Here is a 23,891-nt window from a genome sequence, read left to right on the forward strand (position 1 = left end):
GTTTATTAAAAGTAATAACTCTATTTTACTTTAATAAACTATTGCTTTTAGGCTTAGTTTAGTAATGTTTCAAAAATGTTTTAGGAAAAAATGTTTTAAGGAGAAGTAAAATTTTAGCTTTTTAAAAAATAATTTTTAGCTAATTTTTTATTTGGGAGAAGTATTTTTCTTTTAAAAAGTAACTTGTTTAGAAATATTTTTATCCAAAAATAATATTAAACACACGGTCTCGCCTAGAGTGTGGCGACATCAAACCTTAAATAGTAATAATTGCTTCATAAACCTTCATTATTTATTATTTATTATTCTCTTTCAACACCAAAAATAGAGAAGTCTTATACCAATTAGTCCAAAAGTATTTTTGTAAAAATCGATTCAACCGAAATAGATTTTATTTATTTTTCAAAAATATTTTTTTCAAGTATGTCGACATAATAGTTAATGACATTCATAATAATTTTCTTTTGTTCACATTATATCTGAAACTATAAATTCAACTAATAATTATAAATTATACATAATAAGATTTTTCTAAAGTTTTATAATTAAAATTTTATATCGTATCGTAAATTAAATTGATAATAAGGATAATTATAAAAGCTTTAGAAAAATATTATCATGTATATATTATAATTATTAGTTAAATTATAGTTTCTAAATATAATGTGAGCGAAAAAAACTACTATAAGTATCCTTAACTGCTAAGTCGACATAAAATTACTTTTTAATAAACTTATTAAAGTAAAATAGAGTTATTACTTTTTAATAAACTATTCTCATCAAATTATCAAAATAATACATAAAATGCGAATTAGCTTATACTTTTTTAAATAGCTTTACTTTAGGTAAAATATATTTACTTTAATAATAAAATAAAGGGCTTTTATGAGTAAAAATCATAGATTAAGGGCTTATTTAACTACAAAAATAGATTGAGGCTTGTTTATTAAATAAAAAAGTGAGTTGAAGGGGAATAAATAATAATAATAAATAAGGAGGGCTTAGAAGTCAATTAGTCAAGTTTCAGTTTTGGCGCTGACACACGCACAAGCGCACCAATTCACTTTCAAAATTCAAAATGGTAAATTTCATGTGAGGTCCTTGAAACTGCAGAGAGTTACATTTTAGTCCTATGCCGCCAATCTCTTTGGCACCTTTGGTCGGGCCAATCTCTTTGGCACCTTTGGTGCCGCCAATCACTTTGGCACCTTTGGTGCCGCCACAGGTTTTTTTTTTTGCAGATTTTTGTTTTTTTTTGGTATATTTTGGTAAATAAAAAAATTTATAATATTTTGATAAATAAATAAAAAGGATAGCATTTTGGTTATTTTTTATTTTTTATAATAATTTTGTAAAAAACCTCTCTATATATTAGATTAAAGAACAAATGAGTTTTTTTAAATTTCATCCATTTGTACTATTAAAAGTTGGCGTGGTTGATAGAATGATTAGATAGTAACACATGATGTGTCTTATGTACTTTTTGCTAATGTACAAGAATCATTTTTTAATAGTAAAAATGAATGAAATTTTAAGGGATGAGTTTGGTTTGCTCTTTGATTTAATATACTTGAATTAATTTATTTGTTTTTTGAGTAAGAGAGTAAAATGCATATATTGTTACTTAAAAGCAAAGTCGAAATATTAGAAAAATGATATGGATAAATCAAAGATAAGGAAATGAAAATCTCATTAATCAAACAAGGTTTGCTTTCCACTGTTTCGCCCACGAAGAAATATTCTTAGTATTATCGTTAGGTTTGTTTATAGTTTTGTCGGGAGAAGATGTCTGGGCTCCAGGCAGATCTTTTTTGTTATGTCCATTTCGTTGCCTTAACCCGATAAGTGTTGTTGGAGTTCGCTTGAAATGCAAGCAAGGATCTTATGGAGATGACGAAGTTGATGCCCATAGTAAGGGAACAATTGCTGGTGTTATTTGCTATCCCTGGTTCATTTCAACAGATAAAAACGATTTTATGAGACCAGAAGCACAAGTCTACAATGCCATACATAAGTTAAATTAGCTACAACTTGTATCCCAGTTTAAAATGATGAAGATCTTGGAAGAAAGCCCAAGCATCTCATGAAATAATCTCAGTAAAAAAGAATGTTCTAATGTTTTCTCATAACACAATGTTCTAATGTTTTCTCATAACACCCTCGAATCAATGCTTTCCACAAATTGTTACAACAATAATAATCCCACTCAAAGCTAGTCCCATTTAAATAACTTAAAAAACTAGATTATCTAAATGCAAAGGTTTCCTGCACCCAATGCTGAAACCACCACCCAATTCTGTCATTTAGATGATGGAGACCCTTGGAACATCAACTGGGAAATTATGGATCTCATCCATCCATGGGTTTTTCTCCTTTACCGGATTTATCGTCCTCAAAGCTTTCCAAACTGCACTGTTACACTTGAATCCTGAACCAAATGCTATTTGCCATGTTCTGTCACCCCTTCTAATTCTACCCTTAGCTTCGGAGTAAGCTAATTCGTACCACAGAGAACTGCTTGAGGTGTTCCCGAACCGGTAGAGAGTCATTCTTGATGGTTCCATGTGCCATTCTGACAGCTGCAAATTCTTCTCCAGTTCATCCAAAACGGCTCTTCCTCCGGCATGAATGCAGAAATGCTCAAAAGCTAGCTTGAAATCCGGAATGTACGGTTTGACCTTCATTTTGAAAAGCTTCTTGCCAACCAATGTAGCAAAGAAAAGAAGCTGCTCAGACATTGGAAGAACCAGAGGCCCCAATGTGGTAATGTTGGTCTTTAAGGCATCACCAGCAACTGCCATGAGATCCTTCGACAATGTAACACCAATCTTCCCTATGGAGTCTTCTTCCTGTGTAACACAGGAAAAGCATTTATCATCTGAACCCTTGTGAGTGCGAACAGTGTGAACCAATTGATATTTGGATCTTCTTTCGTCGGACCATTTGTTAGAGAGCAGTATTGCAGCCCCTCCCATCCTGAATAAGCAGTTTGATACAAGTTTCGAACGATCATTTCCGAAGTACCAGTTCAGGGTAATGTTCTCCATGCTGATAACCAATGCATAGGAGTTTGGATGGACTTGAAGAAGATGTTTCGCAAGATCTATCGAGATCAAACCTGCACTGCAACCCATTCCTCCCAAATTGTAGCTTTGAATATTACCTCGAAGCTTATAATGGTTGATAACCATGGCAGACAACGATGGTGTTGGATTAAACAAGCTGCAGTTCACAATCAAAATTCCAATGTCTTTGGGTTTTACGGAGGTCTTAGCCAAAAGCTCATCGATGGCACCAAACATAACAGCCTCCGCTTCTTTTCTTGCTTCATGCATTGACGGGTTAGGGGGAATATTGAGGACCGCCTCCGGAAGATATGTTGAATCCCCTAGTCCAGACCTTTCAAGGATCCTACGCTGGAACTGAAGGTTCTCCTCTGTGAATGTACCAGTCAATTGTGACTGATCTACGAACATCCTTTTCGTGCATTTCCGAGATTCCTCCGGCTTGTAGCAAGCAAAGTTGACAAGATAAACAGGGCGAGGGCGGGTTAGAAAGTAGAGGGTTGACAAGAAAACAAGAAGGGCCGAGCAGATTATGACAGAAATGAGGTTGTATTGAAGATGCTCCCAAAGATCAAAAAGATCCTTAACAGAAAAGGTCGAGAGCTGCGCCGCGATGACAACTACAAGAGGGGTAAGGAAGAGGTACATTCCATGGGTGATTAAGTAATGGTATCCAAGCTTCACATACTTTAGCTTAACTGATTTCTTAAAATCAGGTAGGTTACTTGATGATGATGGCATCAAAGGCTGGTCTGGTTTTGAGTCAGCCATGTTTTTCTTTTTCCTGTAAAAGATTGAACTCAATGTATTAAATCAAGTGCAACAAAGGAATCAGAATAACAGAATTTAAAACCAACAAGAAGCAAAGCTAGTAAACGAAAAATAAGATAAAATAAGTAGGCTTTCAAAGGTGAAGTTTATCCCTTTCAAGAGATGAACTTTATGGCTAGTCTAAAAAGGCTAAATCCTAAACTCAGAATGATAAAAACACACATCTTTTTTCATAAAGATGTTTTTACATCAAAATCTAACTGAGATTTTGCAAACCCAGATCAGAATTTCAAATCATAATATTTTTACATAGTGTGTGAGAACTGACTCTGGGGGAAACATTAAAAAAAAAAACCCAGATCAGAATTTGCATTAAAAACACAATTTTATTCAATAATTCAGATCAATCGGCTAAAGAAAAGAACACACAAAGAGAGCCCAGCTCACAATTCATAAGCAACTAGTAAATGAAATTAATCAAAAAATTCCAGATTCAAATAAAAAAGAAAACTCACCTAGATCTCCCAAACCCGCCGAAAGGCTAGTTAAATCTATTCAAGAACGGCCACGGATACAAAGAAAAAAAGAAGACTACAAAGTCCTTCAGAAAGAGAAGAAATATGAAGATGAAATATATAAAAGCACGAGTAAATAATCTAAAATATATAAATTTAGAAAAAAAAATGAAGAACAGCCTTTGCTAAAAGGAAAAAAAAAGGAAGGTCGCAAGAAATGGGAAAATGGTGGTGAAGAAAGCCAAACAAATAAAAGAGTGGCGCAACGAACGCGTTTTCTTGAAGAGGCAGCGCCGTCTGGAATCTCAACTCGGGTATCACGGTCCAAAACGCTGTCGTTTAAAACATCAGGCGGCTAGTTTCAGACGTTTCCAGTCAGCTCTTTTCAGATTTTTGGAATATTTTAATTTTCAACATTGAGTGGTCCATAAATGGAATAAAAGAACAAAATTGAATTCAAATTTTTTACTTTTCTTTGATAGTAATCATCATTACGTAACTGGTGCAAATCTTCTAGAAAATTTTACATTTTTGAAATTTAGAACTTCAGAAAACAAACGTTGGAATTGTGGTACCATTAATTAAGAATTATTTAATTATTAATTTTTTAAAAACTTCTATAACTTTTTTTTTATGTTTTTTTTTTTACAAATATGGATTCATAATATATGGTAACGACAAAGCAAAATCATTGTATGGGAGCACTTGCCTTAAGTTCTATGGTCACATGGTTACCAACTGGAAACTCACATGGAATTCTTCTAGAAACATAGCTGTAATATTCTCTAGGGTCCATATGCCAAGCTGTCGTCGACATGAATTGATAACATGATTTAGCTAATTAATGCAAACATTAAGGCAATATTCTTAACACATGCAACAATAGCTCAATGACAGCAGATATACAATCTCAGGCTTTCATTCTTGTAACATAAAGCAAAACCTATGCTGTCGGGGAATGTGTAAGATCGGGTTCGATCTTACCGTCCGCCGGTATGTATTTTTCGAGAATGCTAAGGTTTTACAATTTTTCATTTTTGGATAGTTTAATTTGCTACATATCCATGACCTTTGTCAAGAACAAAATGATTACATTGCAAGTTTCCGGTACAGCCTATGCCGGTTCTTTAATTACCACTTCCAGGTCTGACAGATCGGCAGCGAGTATTGTTGCTAATCCAAAGAGAACTCTTCAAGCCAAATCAGCACTTCATTTCTCTTCAATGCAATCGCCGATGGAACAATGTGGAGGATGAAATCAATAAGTAAGATGAGCATAACATGTAATAGAGGGTAACATCAACATTGCTATCCCAACATGTCAGCAGGCAAAGAAAACTAGCTATTATCTAGGTGCTATCACAAAGCTAGCCCCAGAATCAATTAAAGAACCATCAAATTGCATTAAAGAAGCAAATTACAAAGAACGCATAGCTTACTTCTTGTTCAAGAAGGGAAAATTTATGGCTAAATCGAGCAGCTATATATGTGGAAAAAAGAACGGTTACTATGATCAATGATTAGGTGCTGCAACAGAATTATGAGAAGTGGATTGCACAATCTGCTGAAGTAAAATCCCTTTAGCATGCTAAGAACGAACTAAAACTTGCAACAAATGACTTGAGAAGCAAAATTGTAAAGGAAAGTTAAAATCATACCATTGTAAAGCTCCATGTTCGTCCCGGATCATTGTAACGGGCAAGCATACAACCTATCCTTGGTTTAAGACCATCTTTCATAAGATTAGAGCGCAATGCTTTCTCTTTCTCACGAACAACATCCTCTGTTGGTTTTCCACTGAACTTCAACGCTGCAGCAACCCCTCCTTCCACTTTTCTCAACTTAACTGTTTCTTGACTAGGATCTGGCAGACTGTTGACACACCAATACATTGCTTAGTTGCTTAAGCATAGCATGAAAGTACTAAAAAGGTTATCAGTCGTTATCCGGTTCAGAAATACGAAACCATCTCCAAATGTTTAGGACCCCTACTAAACTGATAACACTAACCTGCTTATATCTTTCTCAGATGGTAGAACAATTTGGATGGATACATCGGATAGTTCGGGATCAAGTGCGTGGGTAAACACAGGAGTAGTCATTGGTATCTTCTCTGTTGTTGAATTCTTACCAAATATATACCTAGGGAACAAGAAAATATTAGAATTGAAACCAAAATAATGAATTCGATTTTCCACACGAGTCGAATACACTTACCCAGCAACAGCATTAAAGCCATTTGATCCTGATAGCTTCTCTCCAATTGTTTCTACCACTATGAATGGTTCATATTTCCTTACCTGCATACACCTAATGTTACTCACTATGAATACTATATCACAGATGCAAAATTTTCCCAAGGATCCTATAATATAACCTCATAATTTGCAGTCCTCTTTAGTATCTGATATCTGGGTGTCTCCAAGTCAGGAGTCTTATAAACCCGCAACTGCAAAATAAAATAACATTCTACAACGTATAAGATAGGGAAGAACCACAAACTTAAGACCATAAAAATGCCATTTTGGCTGAATTAAAGAGCCATACCTGCCTAAACACATCCCATAAACCTTCTAGTGAAAAATACTCATTGTTCTCTATAGAATCCCAAAAGTCCTACAATAAATTACATTTAGCAAATTTCACAAAGACTGTAAATGAAGAATTGTTTATGGAGAAATTAAAAAGCTCACCACATGGCTACAAAATTTTCCATTGTTTGGGTTAATTCCCATGACAGAAGTTCCAGTAAAGACCAGCTCAGGCTTCCATGGCAAGGGCATGAACTTCATCACCATAGTCCACCTTGTTGTTATCTCATAAGGTCCTGTCTATACCAACTCAACCAGTCAAATAAGCAGATACCTAATAAACAAATTAAAAAAAAAAGAAAAAAAGAAGGGTTATAATGAATCGAACCTGCTTGACCCAATGCAATTGAAACAGGGGCCTAAAGAGGACTTTCAACAAAGAAATGTTAAACAAATAACCACTAATTGTATCATGCTTTGTTATAGGGTCCCTAAACTTGACTTGTTCGTCATATGCCGTCCTATCAATCCCTTGATCATCAAACAGATGGGGAAGATCATCGTACAAGAAAGTAGCTAACCCTTCAACATCAACAGTTGGTTTTGGCGGGCTGCTTTCCTCCACTAAGCTTAACTTACGTGCCCACTTGAACTTTTGGTTCTTCGGACTTGGTTCTTTTCTTGTCTTAAAGGTTATAGTAAGAGGAGAACTAGAAGAGAGTCCGGTGGTGGTAACACGTCGGAAACTTCCGCAAACAGGAGGGGCTTGCCGGAGAATTTGAGTTGTAAGGTGAGTGGTAGCCATTAATTTTCAATAAACGAGAGTTGCTGCTTTAGTTTACGTGGAGAAATGTTGTGGCGTGGTTGCTTCGGTTTGAAGCCGAGGTGAACCGGTTAACGTGAGCCAGAGAAAAATGATTGGCTGCCGTTGGTTCAGGGTAATAAATGCAAAGGTGGGCTGACAATGGTTCCAAATGCAAACCTGAGCTCGACCCAAAAACTTATCGGACATACATTTTATCCAAATTTGGAGCTGCCTTGCAAAAATTGGAACATGGCTCATGGCTGTGTTTAAGCTGAGCCCAAGTTTTGAAAGACGATATTTATCCATCTATGCCATATATAATGGGATTGATTGGGTTGGTGTTGTTAATGGCTTAAAGCATACTTCGAACCAATAAGACTTTGGTGCTGGATCTAGGTTGTGGAGAAGTGGGGCCTGCAAAAAGATAAAGAAGGTTAGCTATGGTGCGTTAAGGTGGATATTTTGATTGCTATCCGATGCTTAAGTTACGACATGATTTAAGAATTAAGTAAAGGAGAAAAGTTGAAAATGAATCATAGCTAGCTCCAAACCACATGTTAGAAGAAAATGAGCTTCACTTTTTCACATCCTGCGAAATCATCCATCTATTTTTTTTTTTTCAGATTGTAGTGTGTAGCCCACCAACCTGCCCCAGAGATGACTTTACTAAACATCAAAAGCCATTGATGATATGCAGAGGAGAATCTGCTGACTTGTCAGCTTAGATGGCTGGACCGCGTACCGCCACCTATGCTCGGCACTTGGTCTTGCACAAGGCAGCACAGCCTTTGGTCTTTATTCCACACTCTTCGCGTGGTAGCCTTGTGGCCGAAAGAGGCTATTCACCACCACTACCAATTTGTTACATAATTATTTTAACTTACATTACGAGTGTATCGTAATCTAGATCTATATAATGTTCTTGATTCAATACTAATTCAATCAAGAAAATTATTAAAAAATTTTTTTAAATAATAAATATTAATAAAATGATGTTTTTTACTAATTTTATATAAAGTATTTAAATAAAATAACCAAAAACTAAATGTCTATTGAACTCAGGGTTAATAAGAGTTTAATTATAAATATTTTATTATTCAATTATTAAATAAATTTATAAATATAAATGTCATGTTAAGTAAAGATGATAAAAGCATTTTTAAAAAAATACATAGTATTTGCTTTAAAAAGTACATATTATTATTCTTTTGTATATTCTACCTGAATTTTCAAAATACTTTCTAGTACAAGAGTTTTAAAAAGTATAGTAGCAAATTAAAAAAAAGCTAATATAAATATCACAAGGTAATTAAGCTGATTTTTAAGGCAAGAGATTTGCCAAGATTTTATAAACAAGGACATTGAAATTTCGAAATAAAATATTTTAAGAATCATCTGAAATAAAATTCGAATTAAAAATCGTTTCAGGGAATTCGGTAAGAAAAAAAGACAAGACAGAGAATCAACCATTTTGTTACATTTATTTATAACATATCCTTCATATCAATGTAAAAGATTTATTTATTTTGGCTTTGAAACGAAGCTAGCTAGGATTTGACGCGGCATTTTATGACACAGGCTTCGCATGCTCCAAATTTCTCATGCCACGAATCACCTCGCCTTCCTCTCTATATAAACCTCTGCCTCTCTCCCACCAATTTCAACCAAAAGTCTCCACTGGTCGTTCAAAGTCAAAGTAAAAAACAAAACCTCCTTTCTCATATATCTCGGGATATCATCATCATGAGTAGCTCAAAGTCATGTGTCATCATGCATGATGCTGCTGATGTTAATATTAAAAGGTTTCAAAGCAGCTCAAACTTGAGCATCATCATGTATGTTGATGGTGTACTTGTTTCAAACTCAAACTTACCGGGTAAAAATGACGGCAGCTACAGCCGAGCTCCACCTGCACTTGAAGATGGTGATGGGGACGATGACGACAACGATGGTGATTATGATTATGCTCCAGCAGCTTAATTTTAAGGGATTATAATAACATCTTGTCAAAACCCTAGCTGTAGTTTTACTTAATGCTCTAAAACCCTAGTTAGTATGCTGCATACTCATTACTCGATGTTATCGTTAATCAATAAATTGGTTTTCCTTTGTTATTTTTTTGTTAAGTAATCAAAAGATTGACCTTTGTTGTTTGATATAATACATTCAAATGATTAGGAGATGTCACGTAAATTAATTAACCCAACATGTTAGCAAATATATATATAAATTAATCAGATACTTGATGAATAGATCCACCAACATAGCTTATGTGATGCTAATCGTTTAATTAATTATTAGTTGCTATTAATAATTAATAGATATCATGATGGATTTTTTTTTTGGGAATTGTATATGATGACTCAAAGTCCATGCATTTGTACGTGCATGCTTGTGAAATGTTGTATGATACGTACTTTGTACAACACATGAACCAATATCCAATTCTTCGCCTATTTTTTCATTAGTTAATTCTCTACTAACCTATATAATTAGCATCAAATACTAATAATTATAATGTTAATATGTATATATGCGAGATGTACATTAAAAAAACTTGATTTATTATTTAAAATTAAAATTAAAAATCAGTGTGGAAGAAGTAAGGCCACATGATGATAATTAATTTATAATTCATATTCTATCTTCGATTTTGAATAATATTATTTTCTAAATTTAGTGTTAAGATAAAATATTGTTTAATTAATATAAATTTTGTGTTTAATTTTAAATTTTATATATGATATATTTTAATGCAATATCAAACTTATTCATGATCAACACAAACATGTTTGATAAGATTTAAAATTAAAACTCGATTAAGCTTAATCTATAAACACTTATATACACACACTTTTACTATTTTCATTCTTTACCAAATGTATTACTCTTATAATAGCATGACTATTTTGATTTATGTTATTAAAATATATTATTTTATTACTCGTTTGAAGACTACTTATTTTTTTAAAAGTTAATTATATACGCATATATATTATCGAGTTCTTTTCACACATAATAGGTGTGAGATAATCTAATATGTGAAAAAACATAAAATCGAGTCTCAACTCAATTGTGAAAATATATAAAAAAATGCACCATACATATATCATACATATTAATAATGAGAATCATAAGATTTGAACTTACATCAATTTTTATTTTTATAATTTTTATATTTTTACCCACATTGGAGGTAAAACTAAGTTGTAAATTCTAGCTTCTTTTTTTTTGCTAAGATGGCTTAATTTTTTTATTCTCCATATTCGTGATTACCTCTCTCAATAGGGGAAATCTAGAAAATTTTAGGGCTAGAGTTGAATTATAAATTTTGAGAGATCAAAATATAATTTTATCATGTATTAATTTATGATTTTATTATTTGCTGAAGGGACATAATAATTTTTTTTCATTCTTGGGAGGGTTAAAGTGCAATTTGATTATATATTACTTTATAATTTAAACATTTCTTAAGAAGCCTGCATAGCAAATTTTTTCATTTTAGGAGGGTCAAAACCTTGTCTACACCCTCTAAATTTGCCTCTATCTCTTAACAATGTCACATCCAAAGTTTGAACTTATATATCCTTTTAGGAGTACAATGTATCTTATCATCGCAATCAATAATCGTTAGTGCTATTATGGCTTAATTAATCAATGAATAATGGAGAATATCTTTAGGAAAGCTAATTGAGGGAATATAATCTTAAACTTAATTAAGGCAAGTATATATACATACGCAGACAAGTTGACGCAAGGCATGTTGCTAATTCAAGATTAACAACGATGTTTTTCAACTTAATTTTAATTTAACATAGTTTAAGTCGAGTCAAGTGTGAATTTATAATTGGTTAATCTTTTAGCAGTAGTTTCAACAACAGGCACTACTAGGCAATTAACTATTGAATAATCTATCTTCAAATTAATAATTATGAATTTTTATGGCCAAAAAGAAATAATTATGAATTCCATTCCCACCTTTTAGAATCACTTTAAATTAAATTAACACCAATTAATATAATAATAATAAAAACAAGAACACTAACACTAACATGAAGAGGTTTTTTTTATCATTGAACTTAAGATATGGTAAGGATTTAATACCAAAGAAGTGTGTGTTTATATCCATCAATATTCCCCTAATTAATCAGAGAAACTAAATTTAATTAAAATTGAAACTTGAATTCTAATATTTGTAATTTTTCTCTGGACACATTAGTTTGCCATTCATCTGAAAATGTTGAGCAAAATGTGATTATGTTGCCATGATGATGCCACAACTATTAGGCCATAGCTAGCTCCAAACCACATGTTAGAAGATAATGGGCTTCACTTTTTCATATCCTGCAAAAGCAGCAATATGATTTAATTTCTTTCTTTTTTCAGATTGTAGTGTGTAGCCCACCACCCTGCCCCGGAGATGACTTTACTAAACATCAAAAGCCATTGATGATATGCAGAGGAGAATCTGCTGACTTGTCAGCTTAGATGGCTGGACCGCGTACCGCCACCTATGCTCGGCACTTGGTCTAGCACAAGGCAGCACAGCCTTTGGTCTTTATTCCACACTCTTCGCGTGGTAGCCTTGTGGCAGAAACAGGCTATTCACCACCACTACCAACACCACCATCTATATAAGCACTTACGGATGGCTCTCAAATCCAAACCAAGTTACATATTGAATTTGAGCATAATTCAACGCCAAACACAAGCCACCATTAGACCCATTTTTAAACCCCAGTTCCTCCTTTGTTACAGAAGTAGAACGAAAATGTCGCCTTTATCCAAGGTTGTTGCTTCATGGTGCAAGAAGCATGCAGATGGAGATGATGATGACAATGATTTTGACTATGCTCCCGCAGCATGCATGGAAGGCAATGGCGACGATGATGATGGAGACTATGACGTTGCTCCAGCAGCTTCTCTCGAGGGCGATGATGATGACGATGGCAGCTATGATTATGCTCCAGCTGCATGATTGGAGTGAGGTTTATGAGTGCCCCTTACCGTGGGGTTTCTAACCCAAAACTTTTTGCAATTCTATTATGGAGTGAGGTTTATGAGTGCCCCCCGGTGGGGCTTTAAAGCACCTTGTGATTTTGGGTTTATAAGGATTATTTTAATTAAATGATATTCAAGGAAAACATGGGATCGTATTTTATGTCAGCTATCGTTATTATTTTAGCAATCTGTGACAAACGTGGAAGCAATTAAATAATTTATTGCAGTTTTGTACTTTAGCATAATCCATTGTTTTAAAAGAATGTTTTCTTATCTGTTGGTGTTATGGTAAATATCAGTCAAACAAGTCAATGTAGAGCTAATTAATCACTGGTTTGATGGGGACCTAAAAGGTCAGACTCTAAACTTGAAAATAAAATCTAGTAACTGATATTGTTGCTTTTTTATTTTTTAAAAGTACTTGTGTTTTAAGGCATATCTAAATATAAGTAAGACTGTAAGAGAAGATAAATAAAGCTGGTTGTTTTCATGTTCCAATCAAAAGAAGATGCTGACACTATGGAAGGGCATTATGAAAAATTCCCAAGCTAGGTTAACAAAATCTTGCGGGCCGATTAGGCGGGCAGTGGGGGATGGTAAAAGTGTTTTATTTTGGCACGATTGCTGGTTCGCGGATAAGGAGTTGAAGTTGCTTTTCTCGAGGCTTTATGGAATAGCATCGTTGAAATGGGTTACTGTGACAGATGTGTATGGGCATCAATACTGTACTAAGATTGATTGGAATAAGCTTGGTGAAAGTATTATATAAACTTTTGTATTAAAAATTAAATTGTATTTTTTATTATAAAATTGTTAAATCAATTTCAAGAGGAAATTGCTCTTTTGCTAAAAATTATATTTATTTCTAATGTTAAGTGATGATATTATGTTACTGTGTTTACTTAAAAAATTTTATCAATTTCACTATTTGTTAAAACTTCTTTCATTTCTTTTTTTAAAATTTTTATCCATTCATTTTACTTGAACTAGTCCCTCCAAGTCAATATGAGATACACATGACTTGTTACTTGTCATTGTTTGGTTGCTGCATCAGCCACACGTCAACACTTAACAGAAAAAGTTCAAGAAATTTTTAATAAAAAAGAATAGTTTGCTCTTTTATCTAATATATATGGACTAATCTATCAATTTTTTGAGTAGAGAGGACAAATGTAATACGATTTCTTAGTATAGAGCTTCTATGGTATTTTTACCGAGTAAGATTTTTATAAAGGAGTTGTTCAAATAAATGTAGATCATGTACTAATCGTATTATCTGGATTAGAGATACGGCTGGGAATTTTTCAGTTAAGAGGGTAACTTTGTTAATGGCAGAGGAGATTGAACAACATTGTGATTTGGGATTTGGAAAATTGTGGATTTTATTGATACCGTCGAAGGTGAAGGCTTTTTAGTTGCTTGTCATTCAGAGAATCCCTACGAAATATTTTCTTACAAAGAGAGGGATTAAGCTGAGTTTGAATAAGCTTTAATGCTGTGGGTGTAACAAGTTCGAAGAGACTGGCCCTGTCTCTAACACGGTATGTGATCATGTATATGAATCCTAGTCATCATATACCATATCAGTTTCTTCAAATAAATGTTAGCTGAAAGGAAAAATATAGCCGCTAGGAAAGGCCAGCAATTTTTTAGCAGATCCATGAATATTACTAAACTCATGCCTTTGTGTGAACTTCAGATGATAATCTTAACTTCTAAAATCAGATGCTAAAATGATACATGAAATGATTCTATGGGATAAAACTACAAAATTATATGATTTTTCATGTATATAAAATATTTTACGATTTTTTTATAAATAAAACCATTCAAAAATCATAAAAATCTAACTCAAATAAATTTTCGAGTTAAAGATGGTTCTGTAACAGCCCCATTTTGGGTCTAGATGGAACAGTGGTTTTTGGACACAAATCTGACGAGGAAAAAAAATGTAATGGCCTGAATTTTCAGAGGTGTCGGAACGGTGATTCGAGATCACTAAATTCGACAAATGAGTAGAAAATATTATTAATTTAGTGAGTATAAGTTAAATGTGAAGTTAGGAAAATTTTTGAAATAGTGAATAGTGCACTAGAAATAAATATTAAAATAATTAGAATAAAAAATAGGGTATCGAGACCTCGGAGATTTTAAATCGAGCCATAAATATTTTTATAAATATTTATGGAGTGTTAAAAAGTTAGTATTAAAGTTTCGTTAAGAAATTTTAAAGTTCCGATAATTAATTGAACAAAAAGGACTAAATTGTAATAAATGCAAAATTATGGGAAATGATTAAATAGCTTAAATGATAAAAGGAAGAGGGCTTCAAAGGAAAATAGACCCAAGGTCTATTTGGGGTGGACGGCAAAGGCATGAAATCAGCAACAAAGTAAGGAGAAATAAGGGCAAAATTGAAATATTGCAAAATTTACTTAATAAAGATAGGACCAAAGTGGAATTATCTAGATTTCTCTTTATTTTTCTGCAATCTCATCAGAAAAAACACCATAGAAGGGTTTCCTTGAGCTGGTTCTTCCTATTTTTACTGCAGGTAAGTTCAATTCTTGATTATTTCTTGAAATTTTGGTGTTTTTGTGACTTTTACAACTAGGCCCACTTGTTGTATTCATTAGTTTTTGATTCTATGAAAGAAGTTGAAAGTTGCTATGAATACATGTTGGAAATATATGATGATTTAGGATGGAATTAGAGCTTTAAATTGTTCATATGCTGATTTTATTGAAAGAATTGAATAGAAAGTGAATGTTTGAGACCTAATAGTAAAAGAGTTTGAAGATAGAGTTATATGTGGAAATTCTGAATTTCAATAGTTGTGAAACAACTTATAATGTCTAGGTAAAGTATTAATTGAGAAAATTAGATTAATTGAGGGTTAATTGAGAAAGGACCGAGTTGTATAAATCAGAAATTTGGGGCAAAATGAAATCAACATTTTGCACTAAAGCGATTTTGGACAGCAGCAGATAGTATAAATTTGAAAAATCACCAAAAATTTTGGGAATTGAATTATAGGGTGAATAAAATATGAAATTAAAGCTTATTGAGTCTAGTTTCTCATAGAAGAAACGGTGTAAGCAATGGAATTGTAAATCATGAGATATAATTTGTGAGACAATGTCAGAATGATTTCGGGTTCCCCTATTCTGACTTTGGAAAATCATAAAAAATTGAATAAAAATAATTATGAGTTATAATTTATATGCTTAGAATCCTTAATGAGTCTATTTTCAAAGGAAATAAACGGAAACATCATCCAAATTCTGTACAATTAGATAATTCATTTTTAGTAAAGAGTGGTCGGAACTATCAGACAGCGAAACAGGGGAAATTTTAAAGAATAAAATGTACTATTTGGCTGAACAAAAAATTCTGAAAATTTTATGGTAAGAATTTATGTGAGTCTAGTTTCAGAGAAAATTAACGGATCTTAATTTGGAGCTCTTTAGTTCCGGATAAAAATAATTTAGTGACTCTGACTCGGATAAACATTTTTGAATATACATGTGAGTGAATAGTGAAATTATAGCTAATGTTGTTTAAGTGTGTTATACACATTAAGGATGTGGAATGGAGAGGAGGAGGAGGAAAATTGGGAAATATATGAGTGATTTGTGTATAATTGGTCATATGCTTGATTTTAATTGATAAACGATGAAATAGAAATGATGCTTATATTTGTGCATTATTGGTCATGGTTTAAGCTCATGTGTGAAAATAAAGTTTCATAGTATGTGTGTATGGTATATTCGGTATATGATTTGGCATGAAATAATGGCATGAATGGTTTATGAATTAACACATGTTGGTAAGCCTGATACATGAATAAATGTTGTGCTCATCCATGCTTATAATGCTTATGCTAAATGCGTATTTGGCTAACATATTTGGTGTATATGCTTAGGCTTTGGCCAAGTAGTGGCTAGATTATGCCACGTTAAATTTATAAGTTATGCATTGAAATGGTTTATCGTGTGGTTAGTTCCAAAAAGAGTTATGTTTAAATACACTAGCTTGCAACTATGGTTGAATGATATGCTTATATCTTGTGTGATGTGCATAGAAACAAATGTGGAAAGATAATGAAATAATAAGTTCATATTATTTAAGCTAAAGTGATATTTTCATTGCAAAATTGTGAATTTCATAAATGTGTTATTGAACGGTATAATCGATAAACATTGAGTTAAATGGTAAATACGTATTAGTGTTGAACTTAATGTCATTGAATTGTACGTGAATTAAATGGAAATTGCTAGTTAATTGATTTAAATTGTGAGCATGAGAAGTTGCGAATTGAATGAAATGGAAATGAAACATTGAATTGCATGAGTATGTATCGGGTCTCATAGGCCCTAATTATTATGATTATAATATTTTGAGGATATATTGTGAAAAGTTATAGAAACATGTTAATTATTTTGAAAGTTTTAATTTAGATGAAATTTTATAATTCGGTTAAATACGTTTACAAGTGTATGTGTTTTGGTAATGCCTCATACCCTATTCCAGTGTTGGATACGGGTAAGAGGTGTTACAAGTTCCATCGATGTCACTAAGAATAAATACCCACAAATACCTTTCACTAGAAAACCGAGAATGACAACAACAGGAGGAGAAAAAGACCAGACAGAGAATTAATCATTTTGTTACATTTATTCATTACATATCCTTCAATATTAATGTAAAAGTATTGATTTTTTTATTTTTATTTTTGGCTTTGCAACGAAGCCAGCTAAGATTTAACGCGGTTTTTTTATGTCACAAGCATCACACGCTCCGAATTTCCTATGACAGGAATCGCCTCGTGTTCCTCTCTATATAAACCTCTGCCTATCTCCCCACCAGGTTCAACCCAAAAGTCTCCCACTGGTGGTTCAAAGTCAAAAGTCAAAAACCAAACGCTCCTTTCTCACATATCTTGGGATATCATCATCATGAGTAGCTCAAAGTCATGTGTCATCATGCATGATGCTGCTGCTGATAATATTAAAAAGTTTCAAAGCAGCTCAAACATGAACATCATCATGTACGTTGAGGGTGTACATGTTATTTCAAACTCAAATTTACCGGCTAAACATGATTATGCTCCAGCGCCAGCTTAATTTTAAGGGGTTATAGTAACATTATCAAACCCTAGTTATAGTTTTTGCAATGCTCTAAAACCCTAGTTAGTATGTTGTACTGTATGTTTTTAGGTTTTTCTTTTTGGAGTTAATATGCATGCATGCATGATGTAATCTTACGATAATAGATATAGCAATATATATTGTCGTTAATCTATATATAAATTGGTTTTCTTTATTCATGTAGGATGAGAAATTTTAGTACAGTCGTGCGGGAATTTTGAATAAATAATTTATTTTATTATTAAGTAATCAAAAGATTGAACCTTTTTTTATATAATAGAGTCGAATGATTAAGAGATGTCACATAAATTAATTAACCCAACATGCTAGCAAATATATATATATATATTAATCAAAAACCTAATGATTGACTCCACCAACACAGCTTATGCGATGCTAATCATTTAATTAATTATTAGTTATTAATAATAAATAGATATCATGGTGGATTATTTTTTGGAGTTGTATATGATGACTCAAAGTCCATGCATTTCTACGTGCAATATGCTTGTGAAATGTTGTATGATATGTACTTTGTACAAGTCATGAACCAATATGGCAATATCCAATTTTTGCCTATTTTTCATTAATTAATTTCCTACTAACCTATAAATTAGGAGCAAATACTAATAACTATGATGTTAGTAAGTATATATGTGAAATATAAATTTAAAAGAAAAACGATTTTTTTAATAAGAATAAAAATCAGTGTAGGAGAAATGAGGCTAATTACTTCAGTCTTAAGATAAAATATTATTTGTTTAATAAATAATTTTATTTACTTTTATTTTTAAAATATCGTATATTTTAATGCAATATCAAGCTTATTCATGATAAACACAAACATTTGATAAGATTTAATTATATATACTTTTCCCTTTTATATATCTTTAATACAATGTATATTAGTACTATTATAATAACATGACTGTGTTTTTTATGTTCTTGGTGTGATTTTTTACTCGCAATTTTAGAATAATTGAAATTCAAAAGCTTTTTCCGTCCCTATAAATATAAAGGAATCAATGAAAAAAGGTTAAAAGATGATATTATTGGGTGGAAAATCCACAAGTATCAAACATAAAGAGTAAAAACAGGGAAATATCAAATAGAAAGGTATTTTTTATGTAAAATAGAAAAATAATTATGTGAAACAAAATGTTAATCTTTTAATATCAAGAGTTAAAGTGATACAAATTTAATCATATATATTATTTTTTAAAATTCACTCACATAATGAGTGTGAGTTGTAATATAATCTAATTTATGGAAAAATGTAAATTATTTTTTCGAAAGTCAGATTATCCTCCTATTTATGAAATAGGAAGGGATATGGGTAGTTTTAGACATTACATCAAAAAGAGCAGATATAATCAAAATCAGATTGTTCAAAAAATATTAAATATTAAACCTAATTTTATTTTTAATAAGATAACTTATCAAAACACACCATTTTAATTAAACAATTGTGGGCTTAAATTTTGTAGCATTTTGATTTTCTTATATAAAAGAATTCCAACAAGTAGCAGTAGTAGGCAAATAACTATTGAATAATCTATCCTCAAACTAATAATTATTTTGCTTTCCTATCTGAATACCTTTTAGAATCACTTTAAAATAAATCAACAGTGTAAATCCTCAAAAGCCTTCCGATTTGTTAAATATAAAATATTAAGACTAATTAATAAGACAAGATCATGAAGATGTTTTCTTTAATCTTTATCAGATTTATTCCGCCCAGTTGAAATTAGATATTCTGAGGATTTAATACCAAACAAGTTAGTGTTTGTCTCCATCAAGATTCCCTAATTAATCAAAAAAAAGCATCAACCATTATCATTATTATGTGGTTTGTTAAATCGAAATTTAATTAACTCGAATTCAAACCTTCTTTTTAATCTCATGATTCATTTGAAAATGTCGAGCAAAATGAACGAAATCAAAATAAGAATAATAAATTGAGATAACAAATAAGATTTTAAATCAAATAATTATTTTATTTTACTCAAAGATAAACTTACAACATTAAACCACCCGGTAATTAGAGATAAAATTAATTTTATTAATGATTTGATAAGATGGTTCTTGAATTAAAATTAATTTTGTAATTACAAAATTATAAATATATGTTTGTGCAATTACAAAATAGAATCCAATCATTATAAAGCATAACAAATGAAGAATCGAAAACACTTATTTTTTGCAAATCCATATAGTTGATTATTTGTGGTTTAATGTTGTAGATTTAATCCTTCAATTCAATATATTTGATTATTTAGTTGGAAAATTATCCCATATATAGTTAATGGAATTTTTAAACTTCACAAGTGGGTTAAGATTGTGCTCTACAACTCAACTTAAATATTAGCATGAGAAAATCTTCGATTATTTTTTTTTTATATTTTGTAATTCAAAATAATGAATTGATTTAATTTATTATTTATTTTTTTACCAAGTCCTACCATTAATATCAAATTAAAAAATAATTACGCGTGGCTGAAGGGGGCACAAATGGGGACATGGGGAGGGGGCAGAAGATTTACGTTCGAGCAAAATGTGATTATGTTGCCATGATGATACCACAACTATTTGGCCATAGCTAGCTCCAAACCACATGTTAGAAGATAATGAGCTTCACTTTTTCATATCCTGCGAAAGCAGCAAAATGATTTAATTTTTTTTTTAGATTCTAATGTGTAGCCCACCACCCTGGCCCAAAGATGACTTTACTAACATCAAAGGCCATTGATGATATGCAGAGGAGAATCTGCTGATTTGTCACCTTAGGAGGCTGGACCGCGTACCGCCACCCATGCTCGGCACTTGGGCTAGCACAAGGCAGCACAACTTTTCGTCTTTATTCCACACTCTTCGCGTGGTAGCCTTGTGGCAGAAAGAGGCTATTCACCACCTCTACCAACACCACCATCTATATATGCACTTATGGCATCCGTTCAAACCCAACTCAAGTTTCAGATTGAATTTTAGTATAATTCAACCACAACCACAAGCCACCACTAGACCCATTTTGAAACCACAGTTCCTCCTTTGTTACAGTACAGAAGTAGAAGGAAAATGTCAGCTTTATCCAAGGTTGTTGCTTCATGGTGCAAGAAGCATGTAGATGGAGACGATGATGACAATGATTTTGACTATGCTCCCGCAGCATGCATGGAAGGCGATGGCGACGATGATGATGGAGACTATGACTATGCTCCAGCAGCTTCTCTCGAGGGTGATGATGATGGCAACTATGATTATGCTCCAGCGGCATGAGTGAATATAAATAGTTAGTCCTTATGCTATTTGCTCTTAACAGCATCAAACCCTAATCATGGGGTTTCTAACCCAAAACTTTTTGCAATTCTATTATGGAGTAAGTTCTATGAGCGGCCCCCGATTGTGCAAATTTAAAGCACCTTATGATTGTGGGATTTTAAGGATTATTTTAAATGATATTCATGGAAAACATGGGATTATTTTAAATAATTTACGTTTAAGGATGATGATGATGATAGATGGCCATCATCACTATATTATTAACTACTCAACTAGCACTTTGTTCAGGTTATCGTGGAAGAAATTAAATAATATTATCTCAGTTTTGTACTTAAGCATAATCCAATTTTTTTAAAAGAATGTTTTATTGTCTGTTGGTGTCTTGGTAAATATCAGTCAAACAAGTCAATGTAGAGCTAATTAATTACTGTTTCGTTAGGCCAAAAGGTCCAATCCAATGTTATTATTTTACATTAAAACCGAAAAATAATAATCAAAAGTGCTCGTGTTAAACTCATATCTAAATACGAGTACGAGAATATTGTAAATTTGTAATGATATACCAAAGCACCTGAAAATGGAGCTTAAAAATCTCTCAACACACGATGAGTTTGAAGGACTACGGCATAATATTCCTAAACAAACAACAGGATTATTTATCTTCAACTACATGTTAGCAGAAAAAGATACCTGCTAGGAAAGGCCATAATTCCATGAATATCAGCAATTCAATGAATATATGCCATGAACAATTATGAAATTAAGAAAAGAAAATTCTTAACAAAAATCTGATTTCAATGTAGGTTCCCCTCCTAATAAACAATAGTTTACAAATTTCAGTCAAAATCTCAACATACTAGGGGATAGAATGTAACAGTCCAATTTTTAGTGGTGTCGGAAATTTAACAGTGGTTTGAGACCACTAAATCCGACAAGTGAGCTCGTAAATTTTATTATATAGTGGTTATGAGTCGATTTTGAATTTAGGAAGGCTTATGAATTAGTGAATTTATACTTTAGAAATATTTATTAGATTAATTAGTTTTGAAAACGAGGTATCGAGACCTCGATTTTATAAATCGAGCTGTAAATATTTTTATAAATATTTATAGAGTGTCATTAAGGTAGTATTAAAGTTTCTTTAGCAAATTTTAATGTTTCGATAGTTAATTAACTAAAAAGAACTAAATTGAAAAGGTCCAAAACTTGCTAATTAAAGAAATAGTGATTAAATGGCTTAATTAATGAACAAACGAGGACTTAAGGAGCAATTATACCTATATTAAAGGCATGACGCGGCATAAGCAGAAAAGAAAACAAAAATCATGTGATTAAAGGGCAAAATTGTAAATTTTATGAAATTAACTTAAATAAATTGAATTCTAAACTTTTCTAGGCTATTCTTCTTCTAATTTTCAGTCCAAAAACGTCATTGAAGGTCTTCTAAGCTGTTTTTTCGTATTTTTGCATCATGTGAATTCAATTCTTGCTCTTTTCTTGTATTTTTTGTGTTTTTAAGACTTTTACAATTAGGTCCAACTATCTAATTCATTAGTTTTCGATTTTATGGGTAATTTTTAAAGCTAACATTTATGATTTCTGGATTTTATGATGAATTAATATGGATTTTAAGTTTTAATTTTGTTATATGATGATTTTATCAAGTAATTTCAATAGAAATTGATTTTAGGACCAAATTGTGAAAAATATTAAATATTAGGGTTTGGTATTGAAGTATATTTATTAAAGGCTGTGTAATAGCTTATAATATTTAGATAAAGTGTTAATTGAGAAAAATTAGCTCGTTTGATGAGTTAATTGGTGAGGGACTAAATTGAAAAAACTATAAAAGTTGGGGTAATTGCATAATTTCGAAATTTGAAGGGTATAAATTGTGAAGTGGACTGAGATTGAGTTATATGCTAATGAATGAAAAGTTTTATATTCTAGATCAAGAGCTCGTAGATCAACGAGAAAAATGGAAATTAGCCGAGTAGTCTCTAAACTATTACCAATTTTACAATCCAACCCAGGTAAGTTCATATAGTTAAACTTTCATTATTATTTGTTAATTTAGGAATGGTATAATATATTTATTAATATTTTGTTGTTGAAATTAATATTATTGTAAAAGTATGAAAATTGAATTGAATGTTTTAAACTAGTAGAACGCAGGATTGAGTACGATCGTTCCGTGGCAAAGAATGAATTGACGAATAAGACCATGGTTGGACCATGGAAATGTTTAATGAAAAGACCATAACTGGGTTATGACACTTTGAATGTAAGACCATGGTTGGACCATGGAAATGTTTAATGAAAAGACCATAACTGGGTTATGACACTTTGAATGTAAGACCATGGTTGGACCATGGCAGTATAGATACATGTGTAAGACCATAACTGGGCTATGGCATTCTGATAATAAGACCATAATTGGGTTATGGCACTACAAATGTAAGAACATAACTGGGCTATGGCATTCTGATGATAAGACCATAACTGGGTTGTGACACTACAAATGTAAGATCATGGCAGGGACATGGCAATGCATGTGTAAGACCATAGTTGGACTATAGCACAAAAAGAACGATATACTCATATTCGTAAGTTGTTCTTCGATTCAGTAAGAAATGGTAAGAGACTTATGTGATTGAATTGAAAGATTTATAGATTATTATTGATATTGATCTGAAGGAAGTGTGTTTATTGATTATATTGTATTTGACAGGGAAAAATGTATGATTTATTTACAATTTAATTTATTATATTAT

At 32.0% G+C, this 23,891-nt stretch overlaps 2 protein-coding genes across 2 annotated transcripts; both read right to left on the reverse strand.

Annotated features, from left to right (window-relative positions):
- Nucleotides 1-2,042: 2,042 nt before the first annotated feature.
- On the reverse strand, nucleotides 2,043-4,747 carry LOC105767937 (3-ketoacyl-CoA synthase 11). The gene is made up of 2 exons (XM_012587542.2): nucleotides 4,352-4,747; nucleotides 2,043-3,849 (listed from the first exon to the last, which is right to left on the reverse strand). Exon 2 carries the CDS (start codon nucleotides 3,834-3,836, stop codon nucleotides 2,304-2,306), a length of 1,533 nt encoding a protein of 510 aa, XP_012442996.1. The 5' UTR covers nucleotides 3,837-3,849; nucleotides 4,352-4,747; the 3' UTR covers nucleotides 2,043-2,303.
- A 505-nt stretch (nucleotides 4,748-5,252) lies between these two features.
- Nucleotides 5,253-7,809, reverse strand: LOC105770870 (uncharacterized). The gene is made up of 8 exons (XM_012592232.2): nucleotides 7,271-7,809; nucleotides 7,045-7,182; nucleotides 6,899-6,967; nucleotides 6,729-6,800; nucleotides 6,569-6,651; nucleotides 6,362-6,493; nucleotides 6,010-6,223; nucleotides 5,253-5,569 (listed from the first exon to the last, which is right to left on the reverse strand). The coding sequence occupies exons 1-8, from the start codon at nucleotides 7,685-7,687 to the stop codon at nucleotides 5,525-5,527; spliced, it is 1,170 nt and encodes a 389-aa protein (XP_012447686.1). The 5' UTR covers nucleotides 7,688-7,809; the 3' UTR covers nucleotides 5,253-5,524.
- Nucleotides 7,810-23,891: the final 16,082 nt, after the last annotated feature.

Source organism: Gossypium raimondii, chromosome 5 (assembly GCF_025698545.1).
Source record: "Gossypium raimondii isolate GPD5lz chromosome 5, ASM2569854v1, whole genome shotgun sequence".
Lineage (NCBI taxonomy): Eukaryota > Viridiplantae > Streptophyta > Magnoliopsida > Malvales > Malvaceae > Gossypium > Gossypium raimondii.

What these genes read in the sequence shown, in the direction of transcription:
- LOC105767937 (XM_012587542.2), bottom strand. Translation starts at nt 3,836, where the DNA reads ATGGCTGACTCAAAACCAGACCAGCCTTTGATGCCATCATCATCAAGT.
- LOC105770870 (XM_012592232.2), bottom strand. Translation starts at nt 7,687, where the DNA reads ATGGCTACCACTCACCTTACAACTCAAATTCTCCGGCAAGCCCCTCCT. An exon ending in GGCTTTAATGCTGTTGCTGG is followed by an intron (nt 6,494 to 6,568) that starts GTAAGTGTATTC and finishes CTTGTTCCCTAG; the next exon opens with GTATATATTTGGTAAGAATT. An exon ending in TCTGAGAAAGATATAAGCAG is followed by an intron (nt 6,224 to 6,361) that starts GTTAGTGTTATC and finishes GTGTGTCAACAG; the next exon opens with TCTGCCAGATCCTAGTCAAG.